This window comes from Aspergillus welwitschiae (assembly GCF_003344945.1).
Source record: "Aspergillus welwitschiae strain CBS 139.54b unplaced genomic scaffold BDQ94scaffold_33, whole genome shotgun sequence".
Classification (NCBI taxonomy): domain Eukaryota; kingdom Fungi; phylum Ascomycota; class Eurotiomycetes; order Eurotiales; family Aspergillaceae; genus Aspergillus; species Aspergillus welwitschiae.
Window position 1 is genome coordinate 24,316 of NW_020798727.1, and position 27,687 is coordinate 52,002.

At 50.7% G+C, this 27,687-nt stretch overlaps 10 protein-coding genes across 10 annotated transcripts; 5 read left to right on the forward strand and 5 right to left on the reverse strand.

Annotated features, from left to right (window-relative positions):
- Positions 1–15: 15 nt before the first annotated feature.
- Positions 16–2,260, reverse strand: BDQ94DRAFT_161659 (putative proteinase; the record flags this gene model as incomplete). The annotated part of the gene is made up of 6 exons (XM_026769410.1): positions 16–243; positions 292–352; positions 404–479; positions 527–1,777; positions 1,828–2,017; positions 2,063–2,260. The coding sequence occupies 6 exons, from the start codon at positions 2,258–2,260 to the stop codon at positions 16–18; spliced, it is 2,004 nt and encodes a 667-aa protein (XP_026622885.1).
- A 1,684-nt stretch (positions 2,261–3,944) lies between these two features.
- Positions 3,945–4,339, forward strand: BDQ94DRAFT_149627 (uncharacterized protein). The gene has a single exon (XM_026767421.1). It carries the CDS (start codon positions 4,114–4,116, stop codon positions 4,282–4,284), a length of 171 nt encoding a protein of 56 aa, XP_026622886.1. The 5' UTR covers positions 3,945–4,113; the 3' UTR covers positions 4,285–4,339.
- A 23-nt stretch (positions 4,340–4,362) lies between these two features.
- On the forward strand, positions 4,363–6,828 carry BDQ94DRAFT_149629 (putative siderochrome-iron transporter). The gene is made up of 7 exons (XM_026767422.1): positions 4,363–4,397; positions 4,473–4,840; positions 4,889–4,912; positions 4,969–6,343; positions 6,393–6,409; positions 6,458–6,535; positions 6,588–6,828. Exons 2-7 carry the CDS (start codon positions 4,635–4,637, stop codon positions 6,694–6,696), a joined length of 1,809 nt encoding a protein of 602 aa, XP_026622887.1. The 5' UTR covers positions 4,363–4,397; positions 4,473–4,634; the 3' UTR covers positions 6,697–6,828.
- Positions 6,806–7,639, reverse strand: BDQ94DRAFT_173366 (esterase/lipase family protein; the record flags this gene model as incomplete). Its single annotated transcript, XM_026772129.1, has 1 exon — positions 6,806–7,639. One exon carries the CDS (start codon positions 7,637–7,639, stop codon positions 6,806–6,808), a length of 834 nt encoding a protein of 277 aa, XP_026622888.1.
- A 3,841-nt stretch (positions 7,640–11,480) lies between these two features.
- On the forward strand, positions 11,481–12,417 carry BDQ94DRAFT_181890 (uncharacterized protein; the record flags this gene model as incomplete). The annotated part of the gene is made up of 3 exons (XM_026774005.1): positions 11,481–11,552; positions 11,630–11,788; positions 11,839–12,417. The coding sequence occupies 3 exons, from the start codon at positions 11,481–11,483 to the stop codon at positions 12,187–12,189; spliced, it is 582 nt and encodes a 193-aa protein (XP_026622889.1). The 3' UTR covers positions 12,190–12,417.
- Positions 12,418–17,343: 4,926 nt separating this feature from the next.
- Positions 17,344–20,221, reverse strand: BDQ94DRAFT_181894 (threonine/serine exporter family protein). Its single transcript, XM_026774006.1, has one exon. The coding sequence runs from the start codon at positions 20,191–20,193 to the stop codon at positions 17,635–17,637; it is 2,559 nt and encodes an 852-aa protein (XP_026622890.1). The 5' UTR covers positions 20,194–20,221; the 3' UTR covers positions 17,344–17,634.
- A 345-nt stretch (positions 20,222–20,566) lies between these two features.
- BDQ94DRAFT_149636 (uncharacterized protein) lies at positions 20,567–21,318 on the reverse strand. Its single transcript, XM_026767423.1, has one exon. It carries the CDS (start codon positions 21,037–21,039, stop codon positions 20,854–20,856), a length of 186 nt encoding a protein of 61 aa, XP_026622891.1. The 5' UTR covers positions 21,040–21,318; the 3' UTR covers positions 20,567–20,853.
- Positions 21,319–22,223: 905 nt separating this feature from the next.
- Positions 22,224–22,834, forward strand: BDQ94DRAFT_79611 (uncharacterized protein). The gene has a single exon (XM_026776573.1). It carries the CDS (start codon positions 22,372–22,374, stop codon positions 22,702–22,704), a length of 333 nt encoding a protein of 110 aa, XP_026622892.1. The 5' UTR covers positions 22,224–22,371; the 3' UTR covers positions 22,705–22,834.
- Positions 22,835–23,426: 592 nt separating this feature from the next.
- Positions 23,427–24,440, forward strand: BDQ94DRAFT_79595 (uncharacterized protein). The gene is made up of 2 exons (XM_026776572.1): positions 23,427–23,991; positions 24,135–24,440. Exons 1-2 carry the CDS (start codon positions 23,667–23,669, stop codon positions 24,245–24,247), a joined length of 438 nt encoding a protein of 145 aa, XP_026622893.1. The 5' UTR covers positions 23,427–23,666; the 3' UTR covers positions 24,248–24,440.
- A 1,584-nt stretch (positions 24,441–26,024) lies between these two features.
- BDQ94DRAFT_181896 (zinc-binding alcohol dehydrogenase family protein) lies at positions 26,025–27,107 on the reverse strand (the record flags this gene model as incomplete). Its single annotated transcript, XM_026774007.1, has 1 exon — positions 26,025–27,107. One exon carries the CDS (start codon positions 27,105–27,107, stop codon positions 26,025–26,027), a length of 1,083 nt encoding a protein of 360 aa, XP_026622894.1.
- Positions 27,108–27,687: the final 580 nt, after the last annotated feature.

Sequence of the window (27,687 nt, forward strand, 5' to 3'; positions counted from 1 at the left end):
GCCGTGATGCCAAGTCTACAGTGGTAGCCGGGCTATTGCCACTCGCTTCGCGTCCTCGATCAGTGCCTCATACAGCTTCTGGTCCTCGGAACTCATCCCCCCCTCTTGTGTCGAAGGCGACGCTCCCAGTATGGGCTTAACATCTGCCTTGCATACTACACCAGGAGGCGGAAGCTCGCCTGTCTGAAAATATTGTCGGATCTTCCTATGAACACACACGGACGGTGCCGCCAATGTTGAGTGCTAGAAAGTCAGATCGCCTGTTCACGCTCGACATGCGAGGTCACTTACGCCTTCGGAATCCTGCTGCAGAAGCACCGAGCCGGGGAAGTTTTCGGACATCTTGCGCGCACTGCAAAAGATTAGCCCTGATGACAAATTGCTGAGAAAGTATGAAAACTACCTGCGCAGAGGCGTCACTGGGTCGAGCGTATTGCTCACAAACAGCAGTGGATGGGAGGTGTTGGCTGCAAATGGCCCTGAAAAAAAAATCAGCAATGAACGATCCAGATCAATGAGACACTACCTGTAAGCTTCCACTTCGGCTTGAGCTTCCACCCTACGCAGCTCATCAGAAGACTGGCCCAATAATCCCCAAGCATGGCACTATCTTCCTGCAACGACGCCCAGGAGCGCTTGAACTCTTCTTCGTCGGCATCCTGCAAATACTCCGCATCGGCACAAAGAATGGCTGTGCTCGAATACGCCTCATTGTGGCCCGACACTTGACACTCAGCAGACCACGGCCCAGCTTGAAGGCATTGATCGGAAGGGCATGATGGGGAGCGGCCCCCAACTTTGAAGTCGGCAAGGGCGGCACCACTGCCCAGAGATAATTCGGTCGCTATTTCTGCCAGCTGAGGAAATCCGTAAAGTGGTTGATACAAAGCGATTCGCAAGATGATCTTCAGATCACTCCATGTCACGACTTCCGGACCTCGTGTAGCTGATGCGGGAACCGGTAATGAGCGATTGTAGAGAGCCTCTTCCAGTGCCAAATACGCTTTCTTGATGGCAGCCGGTCCGCCTTGGACATAGAAGGGGCAGACATCCCCTCCAGCCGCATGACAGTATCGCGTGAATTGGTCGAAAATGGCGTCAGCGTCTTCGACAGCATTGGGCCCTTCCCCGAAGTAGTACTTATCGACATCTACCACAGCATCAAGCACAGCCCGATGAATACGATCGGGAAACATAGTTGCAAACGTGGAACCTAGAACGGTTCCGTACGACCGACCCCAGTACAGGAGCTTCTCCCGTCCCTGCTGCCATCGTGTTCGCGCTACTATACTCTGTCCCGGATCATAGCCATGCATATGGTCCTGTTGGCGTTGCTCCAGCAAGCCTTGCTCTGCACGCCATTCACCGTGTCGTTCAACGATCTCTAGCATATCTCTAGCCACAGGGGGCGTGTTGAGATGTTCGCCCAAAGCCTCCTCTCCATCTCTCGGAGGAGTGGACAAATTGGCAGCACATCCAGTATTGAGGGCAGTCGAGCGAGCCCAGTTATGCCAGAATGCGTCCTCTGCGCTACCGAGTGTGCCTTCGGCTGCCACTTGCAGTTCCCAGTTTCGCTGAGCGAAGAGATGGGGGAAGCAGCTGAACCCTGGAGTCGTGTTGTTGACACCCCGGGGATCAAATCCGATGATATCAAAATACTTGTCCCGCGAAGCGCTTTCTGGATCGACAATACCTGGGTCGTTCTCCGAGTCTACGGTCTTTTGCAGGGCTTTGCCGCTGACAAGCACCTGGGCGACGCCTGAGCCACCCGGGCCACCTGAGACGCAATTAGTAAGGGCAAAATGACATAGACATCTTGAAACGTACCTGGGTTTGTCAAAACCGCGCCACCATAGCGGGAATCTGTCACCGGAACCTTAGCTGGAAGACGAGTAATGGCGATCGCGAAGCGCCGTCCTTGACCATCAGACCGGTTGTAGTCCATGGGGACTTCAAGACGGGCGCATTGGAACCCATCGAAGCAGTCATGGTACACAAGTGATTGCGAAGGAGTTATCTTTACCGGTTAGACACCTCTGGTGATAAATGCAAGTTCTCTCACCTGATCCCAGCTAAACTCCGACTGGATGATAATATCAGTATGCGCTCCAGTATAGAGACGTGACGTCCACCACCCAAGACCCGCCAAAGTTACTACAGCGATTCCCATGCCATGGAGTACATTCCGCCATGCTCCATGTTTTGCAGGATGTACGTGAGCCCGAAAGGACCCGAATTCAGAGGATTTTAAGGGTTCCATGTATTCTCCGACTAGACAATCCACAGCATCCACTTTATCAGTGTACGCACGCGAGGGGATAGTCAAGGGCGCCCCACGAGTTAAATGCAGAACAAGCCATGGTGTACCCAGGATACGGGCGGGCTGACAGGTCATTCACCTGGAGCTGAATATGAAGGCCGGCAGTATCTGCATAACCATGACGACGAATTAAGAATAAGAGATTTGCAATGAGCCCGAAGTGGGGGTTGAATAGCCACGGGGCTCAACTCACCAGGATAAGCCGCGCATGCCGAGATTGAGAGGGAAGATCGCGGTCGGAAAAACTAAACACAGGCCAGATGGCGGATCAGCGCTGGTGGCCTGTGATCCCTTGCATTTTCTTGGGCTGTGTTCGGCCTTCCTCTAATTGCCTAGTAGCAAACTCTTCGGGGACTAGCATGGATCAACCGGGAGGTTATTGGCTGGTGCCCTTATCACACTCCGCGTACCCAATGCAAGACCAGCATCCATGATAGAAGTGGCTAAAAGCATCTGGGAACAGTGGGTCTGTCATCGCAGCCAGAGATATAATCCACTTCTTCATATAGCCTTCAAATGTCCCGACAGTCGATAAAGCTGATGTTGGTCCTTGTGCTTTGGCGCTGACCCTTCCGTCTTTGTATGTGGCCGATCTGCCCAATTCACAGGGTGAGTAATGATACTGTACTATTTACTACTGTTCGCATATCCGAAATAATGTCAGTCAGGCCTTTGGGACTCAATAGTCCTCGCTGGAAAAGGTTGATTTCCTTGCCCCATATGGGCTCGTTCGATGGAGGGGTTTCACGGACTCCGTAGTATTCGTTACGTGAAAGGCAGACTGACTGAGTCGAGCAATTTACCGACACCAGTCGTGTATCAAAGCAACTAATGGGCAGAAAGGCCATTCATTCCCCACTCTGTTGTCCAGAGGTGAGGGACCATGATGTGTGCCATCTTCTGCTTCAAACACTCCCAGCCAAGGGAGCCAGTGTAAGGGGTACCATGCCGCACCATATGTATTCGCTGTATTTCTGCCTATTCATTCTTTTGTATCGTTGGAAATTGGCGGAGTATGTGACCTGGTCATGACAAATGCCAACGTGCGTTTGGTCTGCCTGTTCCTTACGGGATGAACGGCGGAGTGTACGCTGAAGCTAAAATCTCAGGCTAGTGCTTGACGCTCACTAGCAGGGGAGCCAATTCCTTTCCCAGCGTTCCCTCTTTTGTGTCAAATAGAACTAAAGTCCTAGCGATGGTGTCAATCAATCAAGAAGAGACAAAGTTAAGCGCATATGGTAATGCTTGCCAAACAGGCCACGAGCTTGAATAAGCTAGAGCCAAAGCTTAGGCAGATTTCCCGCCTAATGTGGTTCAGCGTAGTTTCTGGTGCTGTCAAGGGTCGAAGCAGGAGACAAGTAAATGCAGCTGCAGCATCATCCCCATCCCCAGACTCCTCGAGCCAATGTTGAGACGCGTCCCGCATGCATCACGTGCGGGGAACAGTTCCCCATCCCCATCCCAGTTTCCGGAAAGGGTAAAGTTCCAGCCTCGGTTCTCCGCAGCGCATCTCAACATTCAGGCGCCTCTCCATCTGCCCTGGGCACCGAATGGAGAGACTTACTGACACTGACTCACGATTAATACTCCGATACTCCGGTAATTGCGAGCAATTCAGCACTAGCCTGACAGCTGCCTCTTCGCCGATCGACCGAAGTGGACGTGCGTGGCAGAGGATCATTATTGCCATCCCCCGCAGGATCCATTGTGACTAATGCAGCTTCTTATCAATAAGTGCCCACCGATGGTCACATTCTTCGTCCACTGCCGTTGTCGGTGCTGAATCCGACGAAATGTTTGCCCGTTTTCGCGACCAGGTTTGGTCCTATAGTCGTCGATCTTCACCCGGATCGGCACCGTCGGTGGCTACTCTGCGCCCTTGCTGGCCAAGGCAGGCAAGTTCGCACCGCCGAGGTCATGGATTGGCATTGCTCGCCCCCCCACCAGCCCATAAGTCACGTTAGCTGATGTCTTCGTCACGGCGATCTCTTCGGCTGTCCGCCAGGTCTGTCTCTCTCCATTTATCCATCCACTCTCCCAGTATCGGCCACAGCCAGTTGAAGGTGTGTCAATGCTTGTGCGTGGTATTACTGACGCCATTTTGATCACGATCCCCGTCTTTCTGCTGACCGCCTGCATTTGAAAGCGCCAGGGATGGAGATAAGTGAGTCCGGTCTGTCGCACTAATGAGCTTGATCACTCGACCTTGATTCGATTCCGGCTATCTCGATCTTCGTCTGCGCCTCGGAAAAGCATACATACCTGATGTGGCCCGCCTGCCTGAATTCTGCCCTCGAGTACTCACATCCACACAATGGCTGGCTGGAGCGGAATTTTCCGCCCGTCCAGGAGACCGGAAAATGTCCCTAGTTCCTTCACGACTGATGATGAAAAGCACAATACCATCGATGTCACCATTCACGAATCGAGTGCCGCATTTCCAGATGCAACTGGGGCATCAAAAATTCAAGCTGCCGAAGCTGTCAGCGGGCGCAAAGGCAGGTATCTGTTGTATGCGGGGTATGTATGTCATATCTTTATTATATTATAAGTGCTGATCACTTCCAGACTGGCGATGATGATGGTCATCTAGTAAGTTATCATCTCTCTACAGCGGCAGCTCCTTCTGATCGCTGTCTGCATCTCAGTGAATTAGACAACTCAACCGTGGGGACCTACCGTAACTTTGCTACATCTGATTTTGACGCTCTTGCTGAGCTGGCTACCTTGAACACCGCAGCGAGCATTATTTCTGCCATCTCTAAGCCCCCAATCGCCAAGATCTCTGACGTCCTTGGACGGGGTGAGGCCTATGTATTCGCCGTCACATGCTACGTGGTATCCTACATTCTATGCGCCTCTTCTAAAACCTTCAGCACCTACGCAGGCGGATACGTCCTCTATTCTATCGGACAGGCAGGTACATCCTTTCTGAATGCTACGATCGTCTCGGATCTATCATCCATGCGATGGAGAGGTTTCGCCTATAATATTCTCTACCTTCCATTCCTCGTCATTCCCTGGGTGTCCGCGTTCATTGTCCAGAGCGTTGTTGATGGCATTGGCTGGCGTTGGGGGATTGGCATGTTCGCCATCTTGATGCCTTTCGGTGCCGGTTTCATCATCACCACCCTTCTTGTCTTCCAGCAGCGGGCCAAGCGGTCAGGTCTCGTACTCAATGAACAGCTTAATCTACATGGTTTCTTCTCCCGCATCGACCTAGGTGGCCTCTTTATTCTAAGTGCTGGCTTCGCCTTGGTTCTGATTCCCATTACACTGGCTGCCACCTCGGCTGGCCGATGGAAGACCCCCTGGGTCGATGCATTGATTGCTGTGGGTGTCGTGATTCTGGCTTGCCTTTACCCATATGAGAAATACGTTGCCCGGCATCCTGTGGTGCCTGTGCGCTACTTCCGTAACCTTTCAATTTTGCTCCCAGTGGTTTTGGTATGCATCGACAACATCAGCTTTGGCGCCACACATACATGTTTGTATGTTTGGTCCGAGGTGTCGCATAACTTTTCGCCACGCAATGCGCAGTTCCTCTACTACACCAACGGGGTTATGCAAGCCCTTGTGGGCATGGGGACAGGCTTGCTGATGTACCGCCTACGATCCTACAAATGGATTTTCGTCATCGGAGCGGTCGTTCGCATGGTTGGATACGGCGTTATGGTTCGCCTCCGCACAAACGAAAGCTCTGTGGCCGAGTTGTTCATCGTGCAACTGGTCCAGGGCATTGGTAGTGGTATCATCGAGACGGTCGGCATTGTTGCAGCACAGATCACGGTATCGCACGCTGAACTAGCGCAGGTCACCTCGTTGGTCCTGCTGGCCGCATATTTAGGCAACGGGATAGGCTCTGCGATTGCAGGAGGAATATACTCGGGACAGTTGCGTCAACAACTGCGGTTACATCTGGGGTCTGGTGTGAGTGAGTCTACGGTGGATCGGCTGTACAACTCGATCTCGGGTACTCTTCCAACATGGGGGTCAGCCGAGCGGACAGCGATTGACAGAGCTGTAAGTAATCTGCCTCGCCTTGCCAGCTAAACACTAACGCGCCGCTTAGTATTCAGATGTAATGGGGTACGTATGTCACGCGCTTCCAAGCGAATATTGAACTGACAAATTTAGGTCGATCACTATTGCAGCTCTGGCATTTTCTGCCCCTATCGTAATTCTGTCGCTATTTTTGCCCAACAAACAGCTAGGGTATGATGACCCATAGCTTCCGGTTTTTCTTTCATTGCTGATAAGTCGCTAGGGACGGACATAATCTTGTTCAGGGCCAACAGCCTCCCGAGCGCTCTGAATCCACACTGGTGGACGAGAGAAGAGCGCATAGAAGGAATTTGGATCTTTATGAGACATAAGCTTGGAGGAAATTGTGATGATATAATTATACATTATGACACTAATGACTGGTAACCGGGTATCCAAATATAAAAATGCTTATATACAAATTTTCAGACGATGATAGTCTCACCTGCCGGGAGATCCCAGCGAGCAGACGAACTCACGCTTCGGCGTAGAGTCCAAGGCGTTTTTGACCAAGTTCCAGACGTTCAGATCGTAGGCCTCACCGATATGGCCGACAGGGTCTAGAGGACAAGTGTCTTGCACCCATTCATTGGTCACCCCATCTTCATGCACAAAGGAGGTGGTGGTTGGGGTGACCAATTCGTCGGACCGCGATGCAATCACCGTTAGATTATTTCCCGGCTGCACGATAGGCTCGCCATCGTTCAAGCGGTCAATCGCTGCTCCATCCGGACCCAGATCATCACAGGCGGCGCAGCCCACGGTATCCAGGACGTCGCCTATCAGATCGCGCGACAGATTTCCCAGAACATATGCGATGTCATAGATCCCCGCCAAGTTGGTGCCTCTGGTGGGAGGTGCAATGGCCACCAGCTTATCCAGCATCTCCGAGATACCATCCTCGAACTTAGGGACGTAGAGGGTTTGGAAGGCGCCTTCGGAGTGACCGACAAGGTCAATCTTGTCGGCGCCCGTCTTTTCTTTCACCTCGCGGATGTAGGCGGCGATTTCCGTGGCCGATTCGGCAATGGCCTTGAGGCCGCCGACAAAGGGAAAGCCTTCATATGCACCGTAGGTTTTGGCGTAAGTGCAGTAGCCTTGGGCCTGTAGCCAACCTTGCAGGTAATTCAAGTCTTCGTAGTAGGTGGCGCCTAGCCCATGTAGGAGCACAACTGGATTCGGGTGTTCGGTGCTATTGCAGGAGAAGTCGTTGATGCTGTAGCCTAAGGCGGGTAGGATGGCGCTGGATGCCAGGGCCAGCGATGATAGACGCATTTTGGCAGAAATTGTTAATTAGAGGTTCGGAGAATTAACCAACGGCAGGTGTAGAGTGACGGAGAATGCCATTCGGGCTGGCAGTCACCAGAAATTTATCGTGAATCCTGAGGTGGGCCTTCATCGTATTCCAGGAGATATTAATCTGATCTGTACCAGATCCAGCATGTGAATTCGTGCACCGCTGATCACTTTAATTAAAAGTGGATGGAGTGCTTAGTTGCCATTGGCACCAAATTGAGACTATTGGGAGCGGGTGAGACCGAGTGGATCGCTGGCTCGTCGCTGACTCGTCTAGTGTTGCTTGGAATGTTCCCTGACCCGCTTCAGCTTCATTTCACCCCTTCCCGAACACTTGGTTCACCAGAGTCAACGCAGTCACGGATAGCAAGATCGGTCACGGATAGCCACCGCAGTGACGATGGTCCGTCACTGCGGCCTGTCACTACGCTTATACAACTTCACGTTGACTCGTGATATGGAGTGAAGATGCCTGAATTCAGTGACGGATGGGCTGCTCTGCAAAGGTATAAAATCTCTGTTCTTGCCTCTCTCTTTCCTCTTTCTTCCTCATCTCTATCATCCCATATCATCCTCTCATCTCAGGATATGTCCACTGATACTATCATTTATGCCTCAAGATACCATCGATCTAGGGCTATAATCGCTATTACATGGAAATTATCATGACCCACACCATTCAGCTTCTCCCTTTATAATACAAAGACTACTACGACTCACCGATACTTCATATCTATATGAGAGCTTCCGCGAGCATCAATAAACCCTAACCACTCTCCTAAGCAAGTCCGACTCTTGATGCTCCTATATATCTTACAGAGTTCTCACTAGCTCGTCGGAACTAAGCTCGTGTCCTTCTTGTAGACACCAAGTTGGATGACGATCATAGTAGGCATCTCCACCTCGCAGATCGAAGAAGAGAAGTCGCTTTTTACCACTGCACACACTAACATATGTCTTAGTAGTCACAAGCGATTCTACGGTTATAATGTACACTCGAAGGTCGAACCGCGTGTCTTGATCATGTCTTCAAGCAGCAGCGAAGACTACTTTATTGACGTGCCCCAAACGACTCGGGGCCTCTGAGCAAAGACGACATCGACATCGTCTCCGGTATAGCGTCAGCCAGGATGAGCTTCTGCAGACTAGCTGCCATTGCCCAAGCAAATGACACTGGCAGCTCACTCCTTATAAAAGCACACGCTTTCCAAGAAGGCCGTAAAAAGCAAGAGAGCGAGCTATGGTACAATCCTTCGACCACACCATTACTTTCATTGAGCTGTCGTTCAGAGCTCCACGAGCGGTACATCACCTCGTGTGTCACCTCAACTGACTTTACTTTACCTGGTATGTCTGTACCAATGAACGGGTTGGGCGCAGCCAAAGAAAAAAAGCGATATAATAACTGTGGCATGCTGCCTTTGTGACCCCTTTGAAAATCCTGTCTAAAGATACTCAACCTACCAGGTCAAGCATTGTCCTCGGCACATCTTGGGGATTTCAAGCTCCCTTCATTCATCCAGGGCCATGCATTATATCCCCGTTAGTTCCAGGACGATACGATACACCGAAAGTAAATGTGCCGTACGACAAGGCATAATGGCAACAGATGTGGCCCTCAAATGTGCCAATTAACCAGGAATCGGTCAGTCTATATACAAAGGACCAGGATCCAGAGCCGGGGATTCGTGAGCACGTCGACTTAATGTTGGACAACAGCCCCCTGGAAAGTGATACTATTGGACTTATTCTTATCGGCTTCCTGGATGCAATGGTTTTACTCATAAACCATTCCAATGCCCCCGAGTGTACGGTGTCAGAGAAAAGACGATAGCGAACAATACTGAGTCAACCCTCTAAGAAAGAGCCCAGCCTTGGCGTCCTAGAACGGAGCAAAGTTCAAATTTTCATCAGGGTCCGACCGGTGACTTCTGGGAGTTGTTCATTGTCTAACTGCTTCCCGGCAACCCTTCACTATGACAGATGATAGGTTTGGAGACCCAGTCATCAAGGGTATACATACGAATGCGAAATGCTGGCGCTTGCTTGAATATGAAGAGCACTTGGACCAACCGACAGGCGTATTTTCACCGACGGAACCATGGGTTTTGTTGCATGATGGCGACGCAGCAATTCTCTGGCATGACCGTCCAGGTTGCAGAAAGCATGCATTCTACCCTAGAAAACTTGACGCGCTTTTGCCTACGGCATTCATATGCAAGCAAAGAACGCAACGGGGTAGCATTCATGGACAGAGCATCGGAACTAGAAATATAAGGCTGCGTGTGCATTCTCAATCGAAGGCCATGCATAAGCTCCTATATTTAAAGCCCAGCCTACGGGGCCATTCATGGAGAAAATCGAGGCAGTACATACAACAAAGTGTGTATGAGGTTGAAAGCTTGGGCAGCAGACTGCAGTGGAGAAAGAGCCGGTCAGGTCTTGCTTCGCTTGTCCTTTGGGGAAATCTCGGAGATCATTCATTACGGTACCTATCTACCAATTTTCGAAATCAGGAGAGAAAGTTGAAACTGCCCAAATGGCGGCGTGGATCGCCTAGGGGCCAACGGTTCTATATTGCTCTCTGATAGAGCCTATGCGTGGGCTTCCTTCTCCAAGGCTGTGGTCTTCTGTCTTCGCATAAACTTCTCCGTTTCAGCTACAACAATTTTGCCTCTGAAGAGCACCAGCAGGCTCCCTCTTAGCTCAAATCCGGCAGTAAATGTCTGGTTCTGGGTCCGGACCTTGATTTTCTCTCCCTCACGCTCGATGGAAGGGACTTAGATGGGTAGCAGAGAGTCTCAATCTGCCAGCAAGGTGACTGGATCTCCCAGACTCGAGTACCATTATGCTTGAGAGTCCATGCTGAGCCAGTTCAAAGTCGCTGGGATAATTGAGAGTACCACGTTCTACCAAAATGGCCTGTCGGCACGATTTGGACATACCTCTCTACATGCAGCCCTGGTTACCGCATGTAGAGGCTCCCTAAGGGAAATGGTCATCCACAACCTCATGAGTTAAGGAAAGCCGAATAATGGTACTGCGATCTATATACTAGGTCTGGGTCTTGTCGGTTCATGAGAAGCTGCAGATTCGTGACGCGTGTGTAGCGAGCCAACGCTAACTCCTCGCTGTACCTATTGCAATACTCACCTGCAGAGTCGTCTGAGGACCATGGGTACATGGTCTGATATAACCTACATATGGAATACCTTGGGGTACCCTTTCCCAGTTGGTGCCCATGGGGTGCTTCTGGGCGAAGGTTTGAAACGGACGGTCTCAAGACAGTCTCCCAATGATCTCACTACCAAAACGGGACTTCAGGGGCTGTATGATGCACAAGAGACGCGTCCGAACAAATCAGTCCTCGGAAATTATTGGTGGTGCGGTAGCACTGCCTCCAACCACACAAACGCTCTCCACCAGCCGGCTAACGTCGAATGAGACACTCGTCCCCTTTGTGCAGCTTGCCTCAGGGGTGAAAGAAAAGCATCTACGTCAACAAAAGCAGCTCTGATAGCCATATATATTTTTCGAATTCCCATACGACTATTTATGCTATTCAGCCGACTTTCGCTGATATCGAAGACTGTGGGGAGAGTATATTAATATTCTCATAATACTCGTGCTGCTCCTCTTCGCCTTATGCCTGCCGGATTAGGCTCCGGACGAAGATGGCGGTCGCAATGGCTGGAACGACTACATGGTGGTTGTAGCTATGAGGTACCCGAAAACCATTCGTGTTATATTTCACATCCGAAACAGATGATTCAGGATAAGACGCAAGTGGAAGCTCTGTCTTGGAAGACAGGCTCTAGCAATGACAAACTCTTCTGCAGCAAAACCACTCAAAGAGCTGAAGAACGATTTGGCAACTGAATCTGTTCGGTCTGTATCAGTCTCTCACGGATTGACTCCAATTTTTGGCGTCGATGGTTCATTATAGGATGGTGCTCCCATTGAGCGAAGCCGGGAGGTCCAGGCCACCATCTACATACTAGCAACACCTTTCCACAGAATTACCGACCCAGAGTTGATCTTTGCCATTGGAAGCTTTTCGATAGATTCCATGTTGTCATGCTCCCAGTGCACGAGCGGGGCGCCCGCTTGACGGTCGCGCAGAAATCAGTATGTATGGGTAGGCTCGTTTAGAAACCGATATGCTGACGTTTCATTAGCGCCACACTGCCCATTACGAAACGTTCCTGGCTAGACATCGTAAGCTTCCTGGCGTCAATGTCGAGAAGCTTTCTCTTATGCCTGGTGATCCTGGCTATGTCTTGTGGGCATGCGAACGGTCACTGAGGGATGGCGTTTCTGAGGCGGTTGCCCTCCAGTTCGAGGGTGATGAGTTGGCTAGACTGCTTGACCAACGCCTACATTCGAGGCTGAGAGGCCACATTTACCTCACGCCCTGGAGTTACGTTGACAACCTCCATTCTTTGGCTACTATCCAAGAAGTGAACGCTACGACTTTGATTCCAACTGTAATGAAGCTACCAGGGCTATGGAGCTGTGAGCATCGATAGAATCTGCAGCAGCTGATGCGGTCGCCGTTATTCGATTGCCAGTAGGGAGAACCTCAAAGATAATCATCAACCGCGAGTACCTTCAAGTCCGCAGTCTCCAGTCCCAGGTCTAGGAACTACCATGATCATTATCAAACTGCAATCATTCCCGTTCGACAAGGTTGTTGAGTATCCTCAGAATCGGGCTATACCTCAGAATATGCGTCAGTTTCATATAAACAACAAAGGGCTTGGAAGCTAAGCTCCCTTTGGAACATGTGTTCCACTCAGTCGCCTTCTAAGGCGCACTAAGGACTATCTCACAAACCTGGTACTGCCGGTAGTCAACCTGATTTGTGGAGATTAAGGTGGTTCGAGCTCACTTGACAATACGCGGCCTCGTTTGTTTTGGAAGATAAACTGGATACAAACGTGTGCATTAAGTGCCGTCGCCCTTCCGTGGTTTGATGATTGCATGACGATGCCCGGAACAAAACACTATACTTCTCCAGCAGAGCTTGGATACGAACGGTTATGCAAATAGAGCATATATAATGGAAATGCACATACGTCGCTGCATTGACCCCTTCAAGGTGGCTGTTGCAGATATAAGAGTTAGTTCATATATGATCCATCGTTGAATGAGAGTTGCGGAAACGGAGGCCTGTGAGAAACTGTCGACGCAGTTCCACAGACCAGTTAGAAATGGGCAATCGCAGGTCACTGTATCAGTGCCCCAAGTGCATATCTCTTCGCCACAAAACACGTTTTTCGATTGCCAAACCCAAAAGATGTCCAGTTCTAGCCTCGCTACTTCGTCTCTACAGGCTATGCGCGGCGACTAATGGCCAGCTACAGGCTGTTCTCGAACTGCATTTTCTATCATCCTGGACATAGGACATGAGGCCATTGAGTCACCCAAGGAAGACATAACAAGATCGAAGAGACTGTTCACCGGTTACTAATGACGGCTACCGACTTTCTCACCAACTGCATCTTCTTATGTTCAGAGCACGTATTGCAAACGGCTCTAGAGGCCACTCACCCTCGGAATACTAAGCATTGTCCAAGTGACAGATTTTTACGCTGGATATTTTACGACCGTTTCGACACCACATCTTCTACCATCAAGGCATGTGCTGCTAATGACTCTGAAGACCACAGAGTTTGTGTGCTGTCCCGCGATATAGTCAAGGAAACACCTTGCGCGGTTGCCAACTCTCGCTAACGAGACGTGTTCCTGCTATATTCTGCATCTACACAGTACATATAAACATGGGGCTCAGCATACCCTTGCAATTGGAGATGCTCTTGTGGCATTGTCCCTGAGGCTCATTGTTTATGCACTGCGTCTGGCACCCACGCGCCATTAAGAGACCTGCTGCTGGAGTTTTCATCTTCCGTCCTTTGTTTATGGAACCTACATATAGAATGACCGAACATGCCCTGTACCATCAGCATTTCACTAGTCCTGTGTTCGTTCCAGGTTATTTACAGAAAATCTGGGTATAACATATTGCCCAAGCATTTCAGCAACGCGGTTGTGAGATCACCTAATGCCAGCTACTGGCTATCGGGTGTCTCATTTGCATTTTCTACCATCAAGGCACATCCTCAGCAGCTCCATGGGACACATGCATAAGTGGCAATGCTCCATCGTCCTCTTGCGAAATATTCCTCAGAAATTTCGCCGTTGTCTTTTCTTTCGGTCATTTTGTGGAGGTGGTTGTCCGCTATATGGGTCGCCGACTGTAGCACTGTCGAAACAATGCAGCCCATATGTATGACCTCTATATCTTCCCTTCGTTAGTGGTGGTGGATGAAGAAGATACTATGGATATGCCGGTTGGCCATCGTCCGCTCGAAGATGCGGTGACAACGCCCATAGTTCGTCGCTGAAACTCAAGATTCGAACACCAGTTTTGACTGAATGCTTGTCAGATCCGTGGTGCATGGCTCATGACGAGGATGATGCGCCCTACATCTAACATACCCCAGGATGGTCTTTTTCATTCTAAACTACGGAGGTTGAAAGATGCGACCATTAAGAATCTAACAACGGCAATGACAAGGCCGGCCCAGATGTAATTCAAGCTAGGGCCATACATGCCGACCGGACGGAAGATGTTGATCCAAACCAGCGCGAAAATGGAGCTGTGGTTTATGATATAATTGCAGCAATCTCGCTCAACAGTTCTTCGTTTCAGAAGAGTTGTTGTCCCTTATGCCGTGGCCGGAGGATCGTGATAATGGCACCGCAATTACTTCATGCCACACCTTCTGGATGTACCATGGGGTCGAAATTTACTACCCAATTCCTTTTAAGGAGACAGGGTGGGGATGATATCTACTATGGCAGGGCTAGCTGCCATACATACCCAGTGAGCAAGACACCAATTATCATTCTTGGTTAGAGGAGAAGCCATACTACCCGTCTCCTTCATGCCTTCGTCGCAGGCAAGATGAGATATCGAACGAGAGAAGACATCGAATGAAGACACTGGAATCTTCCCTGGGTCTTATTTGGAGGCTGCTGTTAGGGAAGATGTCGACTTTGTTACCCAGACGGCAGAACACTTTCCTTGGTCTTTCCCTGTCGCAAAGTCGATATGGACACACTTGCGAGAGGCTGTCCGCTTCTAAGATCTAAGGGAAGGAGCAGATGATGTTACTACTGCTGCTGTTCTATCCCGGTATTGTTGCGGCGCTTGGATAGGTTTCAAACTGATCGCCTGTCCATGCTGGATAACGATACAGCTGAGGCGAAGTCTTTCTTCGAGCGAGCTTGAAGATGGGATTCAAGACTGCATTCAACTGCTGTAACTTAAACCACGGGTATATCATTCGACACCCTGTCGGCTGGGAAAGCTTTGCTACTGCATATTCGAAGCCGGGCAGTATATCCTAGGAACTGGAGGATTCTCATGCTCCTCGACCATCCCTTGGTATGTGTCGGGAGCGATTATTAACGTGCGTGAGCAGGAGGACATAACTCTCCGGGACTCATATCTGAAGCGGACGCATCGTTCAACGCTTCATCAATCAGCTTAGGGAACCTTGCTAGTCTTTATTCAAAGCTGAGGAGTACTATCAGTCTAAGCTTCATTTCGTCAGCAACTACCTTCGCTTTCCGTTGGTATGAGTTGTCGGCAACTATCATTATGCGTGAATCAGGAGGACATAACCCTGCGGAACTCATCGCTAACGCGGACGTATCATCCCCACTTCCTGTCTGCTTAAGACGTCTTGAATTCACTTCTATATAATCCATGCGAGACATGTCGAACCCTGGACGGCTGTCATACCCAATCACTGTTCCATTCTTTAGAGGAGTGACCGTCTATGCGTGAATCAGGAGGACATAATCCTCCGCCCGGCTCAAGGAAACCCTGGACAGTCTCTGCGTCTACAAACAACCCAGTCCTTTTGCCAGAGCGTTGCATGATGAAATCATACCAGAAAACGTTTCTCCCGTCGAAAGGTGAGATCTACGGGGTCCTCCAATCACCATTGACCTGGAGGAAAAACAGAGCTTATAATGCAGTGAACGGAACTGGCCGTTTGCTGGATGTTTTACAGAAGGCGAGATGCTAATTACATTCTTTACTATCCACGGCTTCCGGGCAGAGCGTGCTGCGTCTGCGAACACATCTTTAGAGGCACTATGCATTGAGCAGCGTGTCAACCTGCATCATTTTATCCACCCATACGTGGTATATACCCCTCTCACTGCAATATCCTAAACGCTGCGAGCATCGCACCTTGATGATAAAGTATGACGACAAAGCCACTTGATCCTTCACATGTTCTATTTCATATCCGACCAAGGGGAAAAGTTCCGAAGTGGGCACATACTCCCAACTCCTACCTACCGGCTTCTCGATCCTCCTACCTACTAAGGAGACAGACGCATCTGAGAAACCTTTAAGCCTCCAGCAGTACTCGCTCACATCTTCCCATCCCTGGATCTTCCGTTCAAGCACAGCGACACACACGGCAGATGGGACCACGAGCCTCTATACAACCCCGACATATATACGGATGATTTGACGAAGAAAAGCCACGATCACATCATCCCAGAAGATTACGTACGCTCAGCGGTCAAAAAGTTGAGGTAGTGTGCTGTGCTATTGTAACAGGACGACGTGGAACTTGGACAGAATTGCTGATTCCTACTTCAGCGCCGAAGAGGGCGAACCATAGCATCAACATCGTATGCCTGCATGTATGAAGAAGGAGAGGGCAAACAAAGACGGCAAGAAAACCAAGACGAATCCTAGGAAACAATACATGGCGTCTGAGGAGGGTCCTAGTGTGCTTGAATAGGGCCGCTCGAGGTCATTGAACTCCTACTGGTAAAGTTAAGAGAGGAGTATCGATCAGTAAGCCGCGAAAACGAACATCACAGACCCATGCAGGTTCACGAAGTGGACAAGAGGAAGGGGGGACGGGGGGAGAGATAGTTCCCTTTGAAAACGAAGATCTTTATCCAAAAGAAATGAATGATGTGGGGGTTACCCACCGCGGTTGAGTGACTTTGCTGGGTGATAGTGGTGGCATTGGTTATCATACTGACGCATCTGACATGGGGGGGTGGCTTTGTACTTACATACATACACTGAATGTCCATCTCGGGGACGCATCATGCTATATGGGCCATGATTGATGATGATGACGAGTTGGAATGGTCTCATCGTCTCAAGATTAACATCTTGGTTATTTTCTGACTATGGTATTGATGAATAAATAGTGATCTTAAGAAGGATGGGTATCTGATCGCACATCTGGTTAGTAGTTGGTATTTACTGAAGTCATTATCGATGAAGATAGATAGATGAAGAACGATTTCTACGTGATCGGGCCCCAAAGCCTACTACTTCTTAGTAAAGGAATACATCCCTCGTAATTATTTCAGTGCATTCAGTACTTCAGAGTATTCAGGGAACAAGAGTAGGAGTTCCGGAGTGGTTCATGCGCTGGGAGGCAAATGGTTAATGTGTTGGAGTTGGTTCATCTGGTCTGGAGAAGATATCTTGCGCGGGGTGCAGACCATGGTTTTGTTTTCATTTGATTTGCTAGTGTCCTTTGCGATCGTGGAGTAGCTTGGACTGCTTGGGACAACCATCATTCTACTGAGTGCTTGATCTGGATGAATCAGAGGTCTATCGTAGTGAATTATTAGGTAAACCATCGAATTGAGACATCATGTCAATTATATCCTGAAACTATTTTATCTATCCACCGAACCAAGGTATATTCATCAAGGCTAGACATTGCCCTGCAATGACCCGAAATAAAAAGAAGAGAGAGAGAGCAGTGAATCAATCAATCAATCAATAGTCATATCTATGCAAAGCCGGCTCAAATGCAACACAAGATCCCGAAATACATGATTCAACGCATCGTAACACTAAATAAATTCGAAACCGCTCGGTGTATATGGTAAATTATCAGATGGCAAACAATCTAAAAACTGAACAAACCACTGCGACGCTTGCCGAAGGGATAAACAATCAAGGCAGACACGAACAATCCCACCGTAATGCCAATGGCAACCTGGATCATACCAAAACCCAGACTGGCAATCGATGAGTCGGTAGTGCTGTCGGTCGCCGTCGTGTTTCCCGATCGCAGGTTGTCACGCACCTCGTCGGCATACTGGATACCCGCCAGCAAGGAACCACTGGATGCCAAGCCAGACGGCACGAGCACGAAAATACCCGGAAGAATGGCGGTGGCGGCATGTCCGTGCCACAGCCGACTGTACAGATTACCCAACAGACCGATGGTGAATGCACCGACCGTGTTGGCGACCTCGGAGTTGGAGCCCAGCTTGAGGGTGCTGAAGTAGTTGGTCACGTAGCCGCAGACCGCAATGACGATCATCACGGGCACTTGCTTCCACTTGCCCTGATTGATGATGGCTAAGAAAACCACATAGATCGGAACGAAGATAAAATGCTGAATATACTTGCTGGCCCATACGTCCTCGTTTTTACAGGTTGTGGACGAGGCAGCGTCGCCGTCAATCAGCCCATAGATGGTGGTGCCGACCGTGATGCCATAACCGAGGAACATGGAGTAGATAATGGAATAGACCATGCGGATTGAACCGGCAATCATCTGGTGTGACTGCAGTTCCAGACTGCTGCACAGTACCATGAAACCCGGCAGAATCAAAGCGATCGAGGACTGAGCCAAGGCCGAGAAGCAGAACAGGCGCTCGTGCGTCCCATCAACGGTGGCATAGATGGAACCAAAAGCTCGCGCAAGGAACGAGGTCAGAATGGCCGCCGTGACTTCAAACACGTTCGAGTACAGCACCGACCGGGGCGCCAGCACATGTTGCATGAAGCCGACGAGGCATCCGAGGAAGAAGATGATGGGCATATCAATGGGGCGGGCGTCGAAGGCGAAGGGACCGACGGCAACACTTGCCAGTCCGTAGGTAACCACCAGGATCCACTTGTTGAAACGGGGAGGTCGCTTCATGATCAGATCAAGCTCCTGGATGGCCTCCTCCACCCCGATCATGTCGTGAACGACGTTCTTGTAGACATTGTGTGTTTCCGCCAAGCGACCCAGATCAACTCCCTGCACGACACGGACCAGCTTGACCTCGGCCGTACGCGTGGCCGGATCGTCAAAGGACATGATCATGCACCCGGGAAGGTACAGGAACTGCCCTTCGACTTCCAGCACACGAGCCGTCATCTGCATGTACTCTTCGAGACGATGAGTGGGGGCACCATAGCGCATGAGCGCCCGACAGAGCTGCATGATGTATCGTTGGCGGGCCAGAATCTCGGCAATGTGCACCGTAACGCGGATCTCGTCCTCGAGGCGGGTCTTGCGCTTCTTCTTGCCTTTCTTGTTGGGAATGTTGACCAACGTGTCTGCCGACGCAGGCAAACTCGCCCGGCTGAGGTTCATCGACGCCTCCACCAGGGAAGCGGTGGACTGATGACTAGACTTCTTGTACCATTTGACCTTCTCTTTCTTGGGCGTCGCCGTTCCGGAGGAGAAGGTACCCGCGGAAAAGTCTCTCCTGGGCGTTGCGGTGCCGGAGGATGCTACGGACTCGTTATCTGAGGAGTCCGTCATGGACATATTGTCTCGGTTGGCCTGCTGCTGTGCGTGTAACTTGAGCAGCTGCGAGAGAATACCACCCCCGCCGCGACCACCAGGAGTCCCAGCTCCGTACCACGAGTCCGGACGACCCAGCCCATCGGGAGTCTCCTGGCCCGACTTGGCATATGCCGACTTGGGCTTGCGGCGTTGATGCATGTTGTGCTGGGTCATGCTGCGAACTAGGCGATGGGCTTCGGCACTCGGCGGGGGAGGCGCTTCGTCATTGCGGCCATGAGGATCGAGAGGCTCCTTCTCTTCGCCCCTACGACGGGGGGGATAGCCGCCCTCCAGATCATCGGGCAACATGGCGGCTCCCAAATCGCCGACATCATCCAAGGGTCGACCGAGACGTTCACCCAAGAGCACGGTCTTCTGGCGAATCAGTTTGCTGGCGTTCTTCCAGCGGTCCTTGGCGGAGACGGGTTGTTGCGGCTCATCTTTGTCGAGGGAGGTGTCTCGCGATTCATCGGCGGTGGGCGAGGAGCGTTTTTCCGGGTGGTCGCCTTTTCGCTCTTCCGGGTCATTTTCCTGCGCGTGATCGCGTTCGAAATAGTCGGCCAGATCCGTCGATTCCGCGGTCGTCGGGACGAAGGAATGCACTGAGCGCAGGGAGTATTCGGAATCCCCGCGCGGCATGGGCGGGCGTTGGGGCACCGTCTCATTATTATGGTTACTGACGGAGCGAAATCGAACGCGCGCGGGTCTGGTGGTTTCATTGGGGGCACCCTCTTCTGTTGCAGCAGCAGGAGGTTCGCCTTCGGGATGGGAGGGGGCGGATGGCTCGCCAGAATTGCGTGGGACGAGGGTGTCGTCGTTCCCGTCGTTTCCATCCCAGCTGTTCTGGCGGCCTAGGAGTTCATAGGAGGCATCGTCATGGCGTGGTGACTCCGACATTGGAACAGTCCGAGCAGCCAGCTGCGCGGACAATCAGGAATCTGTCAAGCCACGAAAGGTGTGGGGGGTGAAAAATGTAAGGAGGAAATCAAATGGGCGAGGAATGCGTGATATGTAGCTGAAAAGCTGGGGGGAAACGGCGAACAAAGAAAGAAAAAAAGGGCAGTTCGGATAGACTCGGCAATATAAAGCACCCCAGCGAATGAGAAGAGGCAGACGGGGAGAACCCGATGAATAAGAGTGCAAGTGTCAAAAGACGGGTAAACGTGATGGGGACGGGATTGATAGAATATGGATGGAGGTACTGGAGAATTACTCTGAATGGCAGGAGGGAAAAAGCGACGAGAGTCAAAAAGGCAAAAAAAAAAATAAAAAGGTGGATAAGAAAAGCGTGGGTGGGTGGAGAGCAAGCGTGGGAATCCCAACGGGCGTCTACAGGCAAAGTCCACGGGGGGCCGACCAAAAATAAGTCGCAGTCTAGACCAGCACCAGCTGCTGCAGAATTAGGGAAAGGGAAGAATGCAGTGTCGGAGATACCAGAATAAAGTCCACAGCAAACACCCACAAGTCGGGATCGGAAAGGCACGAGACACGGGAAGAAAAGAAACAATCCAAGAGCAGTCTGGGAGGAGAGATGAGAGACCCGTCGGGATAGTGGTTTTAAGCAGGGCCGGGACAGGATGGGATGGAGGAGAAGCATGACTTCATGGCACATTGGGGAGGGCGGGCGTGATTGGTGATGAAGGACAAGCCGGCCTGGATCCCGGAGAAATTGAATGCAGGATCGGCGCTGCACGATGAAACCAACTGACAGCTCACCGGCCAATGTTGCAGAACGATTCCCATCCCTTCATCCCGACTTGATATTGGATCCTGCTGGTCATCGTCATCGCTGCTCTCCTTGCAGCACAGAGTGAATTGAATCTGCCCCAATATTCACAATTTCACTTCCACCTCACATGTTGTATGGGACTGCCATAGACCAACTGAGGGATTGTTCAGGGAATGAATGGGAATGAATGGGTCCAGACACGTTGTGGTACCTGAGAAAGAAGAAAAACCGGGTTGGCCACCCAATCCCACCCAATCCCATCCCTCCCCGGGCCGACCAAAAGGAAAGTTTTCACCATTGCAAACCATTTTAGTTTTCACTTTATCCGGTCCGCCATTGGTTTGGGCCCCATCCAATGCCAACCAGTCAAGTTGTGTGTGGTGGAGTCCATGGCGTGGTGGTGGTGGCAACTCGCCAATCATGGCGGCCCAAGGGACAACCAGTCGAGGTTTCCAGACTCTGGGTGGAGTTCGGGTCAGGGGGATGTCCCGATTGCAACATGACTGCTGCTCCAGAATGTTTTATCTCCCCTTCGCTGCTGCTATACTTGGTTCCCGTGCATCGTCCATCTTGCATGGTGTACGTACACCAGATGGCGCATTGCGCGCTTCTCGGCCTTAAACTCCTAATTGGTGGTCGTTGCTACCCACGACTTCGCCAATATCGATCCATAGTATATAGATAGATCGGACCCAATCGTACTATCTGTTGTGTATCCACTCGGATCGCTTGCACGGCCACTTCTATTTGCACTCATGAGATCGGTTCATGGTCCATGGCCGCATCGCCAGGGAAAGAACCCAGGCAGCGTCTCGGCCTTCCCGGATCAAATGATCCGTAGTGACACCAAGAGACACGCTCACTGCAGAGATTCTCCCGATTGACAAAAGTGTCAACAACCACGGCTGAGTAGAACTGCCTGGCCATGATTGTAACCTGCAGTCTCCATCACAAAGTTTATCTCCATTCCGCAGTCGTCTCAGCCTCATGCCGCTGAAACTGTGTTGTTTCCGAGGTTGGGGCACCAATGTCCAGGTGAGAGCCCTTCTTCCTGTAGACGTCCTCGATCGCATTGACTAACAACGCCGCCGGTAGATCCTACAAGCTCAATTGGGTATGTGGTATTCCGATTGGTGCCATCTCCCCGGCTGACTGTCAAGGCGGGCTGATGGCCGAGCTGCGACGCGATAATACAGCGACATTTCACTTTGAAGAAGGCAACGTGGACTCCGCTCCCGGTCCAAGATTGCGGGATACTATGATGGCCCCCATTATAGCTGTTATCGCCTTTTCCTCCGTCTTTCTGCACCAGTGTCTGGGAATCCGGATGTCATTGCTGAACGCATATGCCTGATTGTACGATGTCATGGCCGACGCCGCCGCCTTTAATGGCATCCTGGCTTCTCCTAAGGGGGCATTCTGGCGGCCGGACTCTTGATCCCATCATGCCAAACTGTATCCGCGCTAGCCACCGCTGGTCCGCTGCGCCATCTTCATCAATGCCCTTCCGCCCTTCCGAATGGACACCCCGGGAGAGATCCAGTGGTCGATCAGGACCTGGAAGGGTATATCAACATCCCAACTGTGAACATCGGAGCTGTGCAGGATTCGTTGCTCAAGTACTCCATCGCGTTGTACCGATTGTGCGATCCCACCCAGTCAGCGTGGGTAGTACATAGCAGGGGGCATGATGTCCCACGGGACAAGAGAAACCTCTCCACGCTAGCAGCATTCAGAAGGCTAGCAATCCCAGTGTTGGCTATTTGGTGACACCCACCTTCCTGGCATCCGCGGTTGCCTGATCTTTGTGGAAGCTCCCCGGATGACGCAGTCTACACCCATTCTTAAAGTTCATGCAAGTCACCCAGACATCCCCTGTAACATCTCGGGGGATTCCCACGTAGTACACAAGCATGCAATCAAAGACGGCTATCGGTGCTTATTGCAACACCGCGTATAGTTGCGCAGCGCAGTGTTGGTGCTTGATCCCGTGCATGGCGTGCCGTTGCTTCCCACTCGGCCCGCCATGACTGCTGTCCCGGCCGCCGATCCTCCCATTACCGACCGCCATCGGTTTCTGCCTCTCCCACGCATCACCCCCACAGCCAACATGACCTGTCAATAGTCCTTGATCAATATATGCTTCGATGCCCAACCCCATCGTTGGGATGGGATTCCGTGGTCCTGGGGATGCACCGAATGTGGGAAGTCTGTGGACGGATGATGGTCGAGGGACGGGAGGCCTGGAGCGCGATCTCGGCTTTAGATGGAATTATTCGGCATTCTGCCATCCCGACCATGCCAGGCATGGCACAGTAGGTAGATTGGCTTCCAGTCCTGCTAACTATTTGTATCAATCGTGTTTTCAGATCAATGTTCACGCCGGGCATTTTCTTACGGAAGACATGTCGCTCTTTAATGCACCATTCTTCAAATTGACCGGGGATGCGGTCACGGATGGTACATCCGCCGTCAACTACATATGTCCTTGACATGATTCAGTCCTCCTGGCTCAAATAGTAGCTATCACAGATTGATTGCATGTTCAAATATGGAAGGGGCTTCCGCAGCAGCTAGCGTCTTTGGTGTCATATAACTCACCGGCAGCGTTGTGAAAATATGTGGTGGCTATCTTCAAGAGATGAAATATGCTCGAATAATATCGTTGCTTTACAGCGATTTATTACGGGCCTTGAAGGGGCTGTTAAGAAACTCTTTGAGTTACTTCATGGCCTCATATCACAAAGCTTCCCACTCCCTCGTTGCTAATCAATTATGTCACCGACTCTTTCTGAACTCGGAGCCCTGGAAAATCAAGATTGATCCTGGGAGAGAAAAGGGCATGATGAGAAGACTCGGACTTCCAGCACACAGATGGCCTTTGAGACGCACAGAGGTGTACAGAATCATCCATGTTCTCGGGAGGTGTAAACCATCTTCAACTTGTCTTTGCAGATCGACAAAATGTAGGTCTCTCAGCCAAAATCATCGGAAATGCTTTGCTTATTTCTACTCAAGGCTGTCCTAGCCGGTGTGACTTGGAGTGCAGACTTGATCCACCAGGATTTGGGTCTTGACAAATTGCTGATCGCTACTGGCGCTGAATCAGACTCATATATGGATCAACATGAGGATGAATCTCCTCCGGTACCCAAACAGAGCTCCCTCATTAGACCACAAAATTGGTCATGTCACTACAAGGTAGATGCATATATTAGCTAAATCCTGTGGCTGGGACAGGAGAAATCGACTATCTCCCGCAACAGTGGCAAATCCTTGAAAGAGGCCAAGCTCTTAGAAGCAAGCTTCTTCTTCCCGAGGGGCGGGGGATGCCGAGGTAGTATCTGTCTCTGGAATTTTATCATAGGGGCCTTGCAGTGAATGCTTGGAGACTATTTAGAAATTAGGTTAATTCATACTACATTTAAACATATACTAGTATCTAGCTCCAGTAACGGATTATCTGATTTTGGTATACTACTGCCACAGGCATTTTACAGCAAAGTTTTGAAGATTATTGAGAGGGACTTTGGTCAGCAGTTTTCTCTCCTGACAGTAAGTTACTTGTATGTAGCTCTAATACTTGTACTTTGTGGCTCTGAGGCTCCACAATAAAGGATCTAAAATAGTATCTTAGAGCTACTTAGGCTTTGTTTTATTGGCGGTGTTCTCAACAAATAGCCAGTTACTTATGTCTGGTTAGATTAACGAGACTATAAAGCTGTTATTACTTTACAGATGAAGAACGTATATTGAACTCTTCTTAGAGTCTATTCTGATCGATCTCAGTAAATGATTTTCTTGCCTGGCAGCAAGATGCTTGCTTTTAGCTTTCATGATTATTATATGTAGACGAACTAATCGCTAGGACCAATAAAAAAGATATTATCATTTCAGGTTAGCCAGGCGACGGAGATAAATGTGTCCTAACACAGCCCAGATTCTGGCTTAGACACCCCCTCATACTGGAACTGCATGGGCTGAGCCAGGTTGACCACGCTAGGAATCGAACCCGACCGGGCTTATAACCTGTTGACGCACTAACCGCTAGACCAAAAAGAAATAAGTTGCTTCCAGTTAGTTAGGCGACTAATAGATATGTGACCCAGAGTAATATAATCCTGGAATATACAACATATCTTACAAGACTATACTAGCTGGATTTTAAATTGGAGACTATTCTTCGAGTATATTATAGAGACTTTAATTATCCAAATCTAGTTTAGTCAGTAATATTCTTCAATGATAGCTGACAACTGGCATGGCGACAAGACTATACGACTTTGGAAACTACCACGGGTGCTTCGAAGGAAATATATATTTCCCAAGCGAGTGCCGCACCCAACCGCCGATTATTTTGAAAACATACATTTTAATCACTCTGACACCGTAAATATGAAGTAAATTAACTACTAACACACCCATTACTCCAATGTCGTATCGTTTCACAATCATCCCATTTCGCAGGTGCCTGTTTATATGGCTGAGGTGGGACCAAAGCAGGTATGGGCGGCTGCTCGGGAGGGTCTCCCATATCTTGTATAGCTTCTTCTGAAGAATTTATGCCCGCCTGGCTCTTTTTGACTGCCACATTCACAGGTATAGGTGGGAATTGGGACTGTTGCTTTTATATTTCTTAGAACTGGCTATAACTGCCCCCATGGCTGCTCCCTGGAGGAGTAGGGGGTTTGAGATGAATATCGAGGTGGAAAGTACAGAATTAGGATCTCGAGCTATATAACGAGGAGCTTTAAGGATGTTTTGTATATTAATATTTTTGGATGCTTCTACGAGCATAACTGGATAGACTGATAAAATCAAATTAAGTTGATATGATTACAATTCATCAAATAAGTTTGCTGTCAGCACATAGCCTCAAGGTTATCACTATTCAGCACCCAAAATCCCCTTGAGGCCCTTGACAGAGAAGCTTCGTAAATAACAAATGGAACAAGATAAAAAAAAGAATGAGCAACGCCTTATACCCAAAAGCTCAACCCTACTGATCCACCTCGTAAACAAGCTTGAAACCGCTGACTTCCTTTCTTCGGATCATCTCCAATCCTTCCAGAATGCCGGGAAACCCGCCCGACATGACCTTGGCAGGGTGGTTCTTGAGGTTGCCCTCGAGCAGATGCTTCTGAGCGCCGGCGTAGAGCTCGTCAGCAAAGATACGCGCATCGGGGTCCGCGTCCCGCCCGTAGGGGGCCGTCCAGGTACTGCCGCGGCCCTTGACGGTGGAGCCCAGGATCCAGTCGGGCTTGACAACCTTGCGGGTGGCCTGGGCCTCGGGGTACGGGTCCAGCGCGGTGTAGCGACCGCCCGCGCGGCCAATGGCTTCGTAACACAGCTTCATGGACGAAGTGACGGTGATGCAGTCGATGGCGTAGGCCAGAGCGTTCTTGGTGTACGCCTTGATGTCCTTGGCGCAGTCGGCGGACCGGTAGTCAAACGTCTTCTCGGCGCCGTAGGAGAGGACCAGCTTCTCGTGCGACGGCGAGCAGGTGGCGATGGGCCGGAAGCCTGCCAGCTTGAGCAGCTGCAGGGCCATGGTGCCCGTCGAAGTGCTACCACCGTTGACGAGCACGTAGGGCGCTTTGGCGGCCGAGTTGGGTGCGGTCAATGACCCGGGCAACTTCATGGAGCGGAACAAGGCAATGCCTGCAGACGACAGCGACGTGCCTATACAAGCGGCATCGGTGAAGGACATGTCATCCGGCAGACGCAGAGCCTGGGTGGCCACGGTCGAGGCGTACTGGCAGAAGCCGCCGCCGCTCGGTCTGTTACGGTCCATGCTGTCGGCGGTGCCTAGTACCCGGTCGCCCACCTTGAGGTCTTGCCTGGTGACACCGCTGCCAATGGCCACGACGACGCCGGCAAAGTCGAAGCCGAGAATGGCATTGGGCACAGCGAAGCCCTTGGCCATCTTGGAGTCGACGGGGTTGAGGGCCAGCGCCGCCGTCTTGACGAGCACGGAATCCGGCTCCAGGTCGATCACAGGCACATCGTGCGAGATGCGGAGAGTGCCCTCTTCGTCAGCAGCAATGATGGCGGTCTGCGTCTTGGGAATGGGGGCGATCATTATGAAGGATGGTGGTGGTGCAGGCGATGCTGTTTCGTAACGGTGATGGTGGTGGTGGTGTTGCTGCTGTTTACCTCGTCGTTGTTGATTAATCAGGGAGAGGAAGAAAAGGATGATCGGAAATGACAGGAGGAGAGACGGAAAGTATGGGAATGGGATGTAGTCGTCGTAAACCAGCGACAGCATTAAACTCGTAATTAATGTCTTAACAACAACAATATCGACATGTCTTTTGACGCGGTGGTTGTCGACTGTAAGATCTATATACACTGGCGCGATCTCGTACAAGTGTGGCGTAAGGCGGACTGAGATGGGAAAGAAAGGCAACCTCTTCTCTCTTCTGGGGGTTGGTTTGCGAAATTCCCATCACCGTTCCATCCAGCCGTCGCACACGGGAGGCTTTACTCGGGGCAAACTATCCCACATTCCCAGTATGGCAAGAGAAGAGATGGCCGCACGCCTTGGCAAGGAAAACGGACGAAGTTGTTGTCTCAAAGAAGAAACCAGCATGGCAGGGCCGGTAAATACATCCAGATCGGGTATACAAGAGGGAAGCTAGAATAAAACAGGGGCGAAGAAT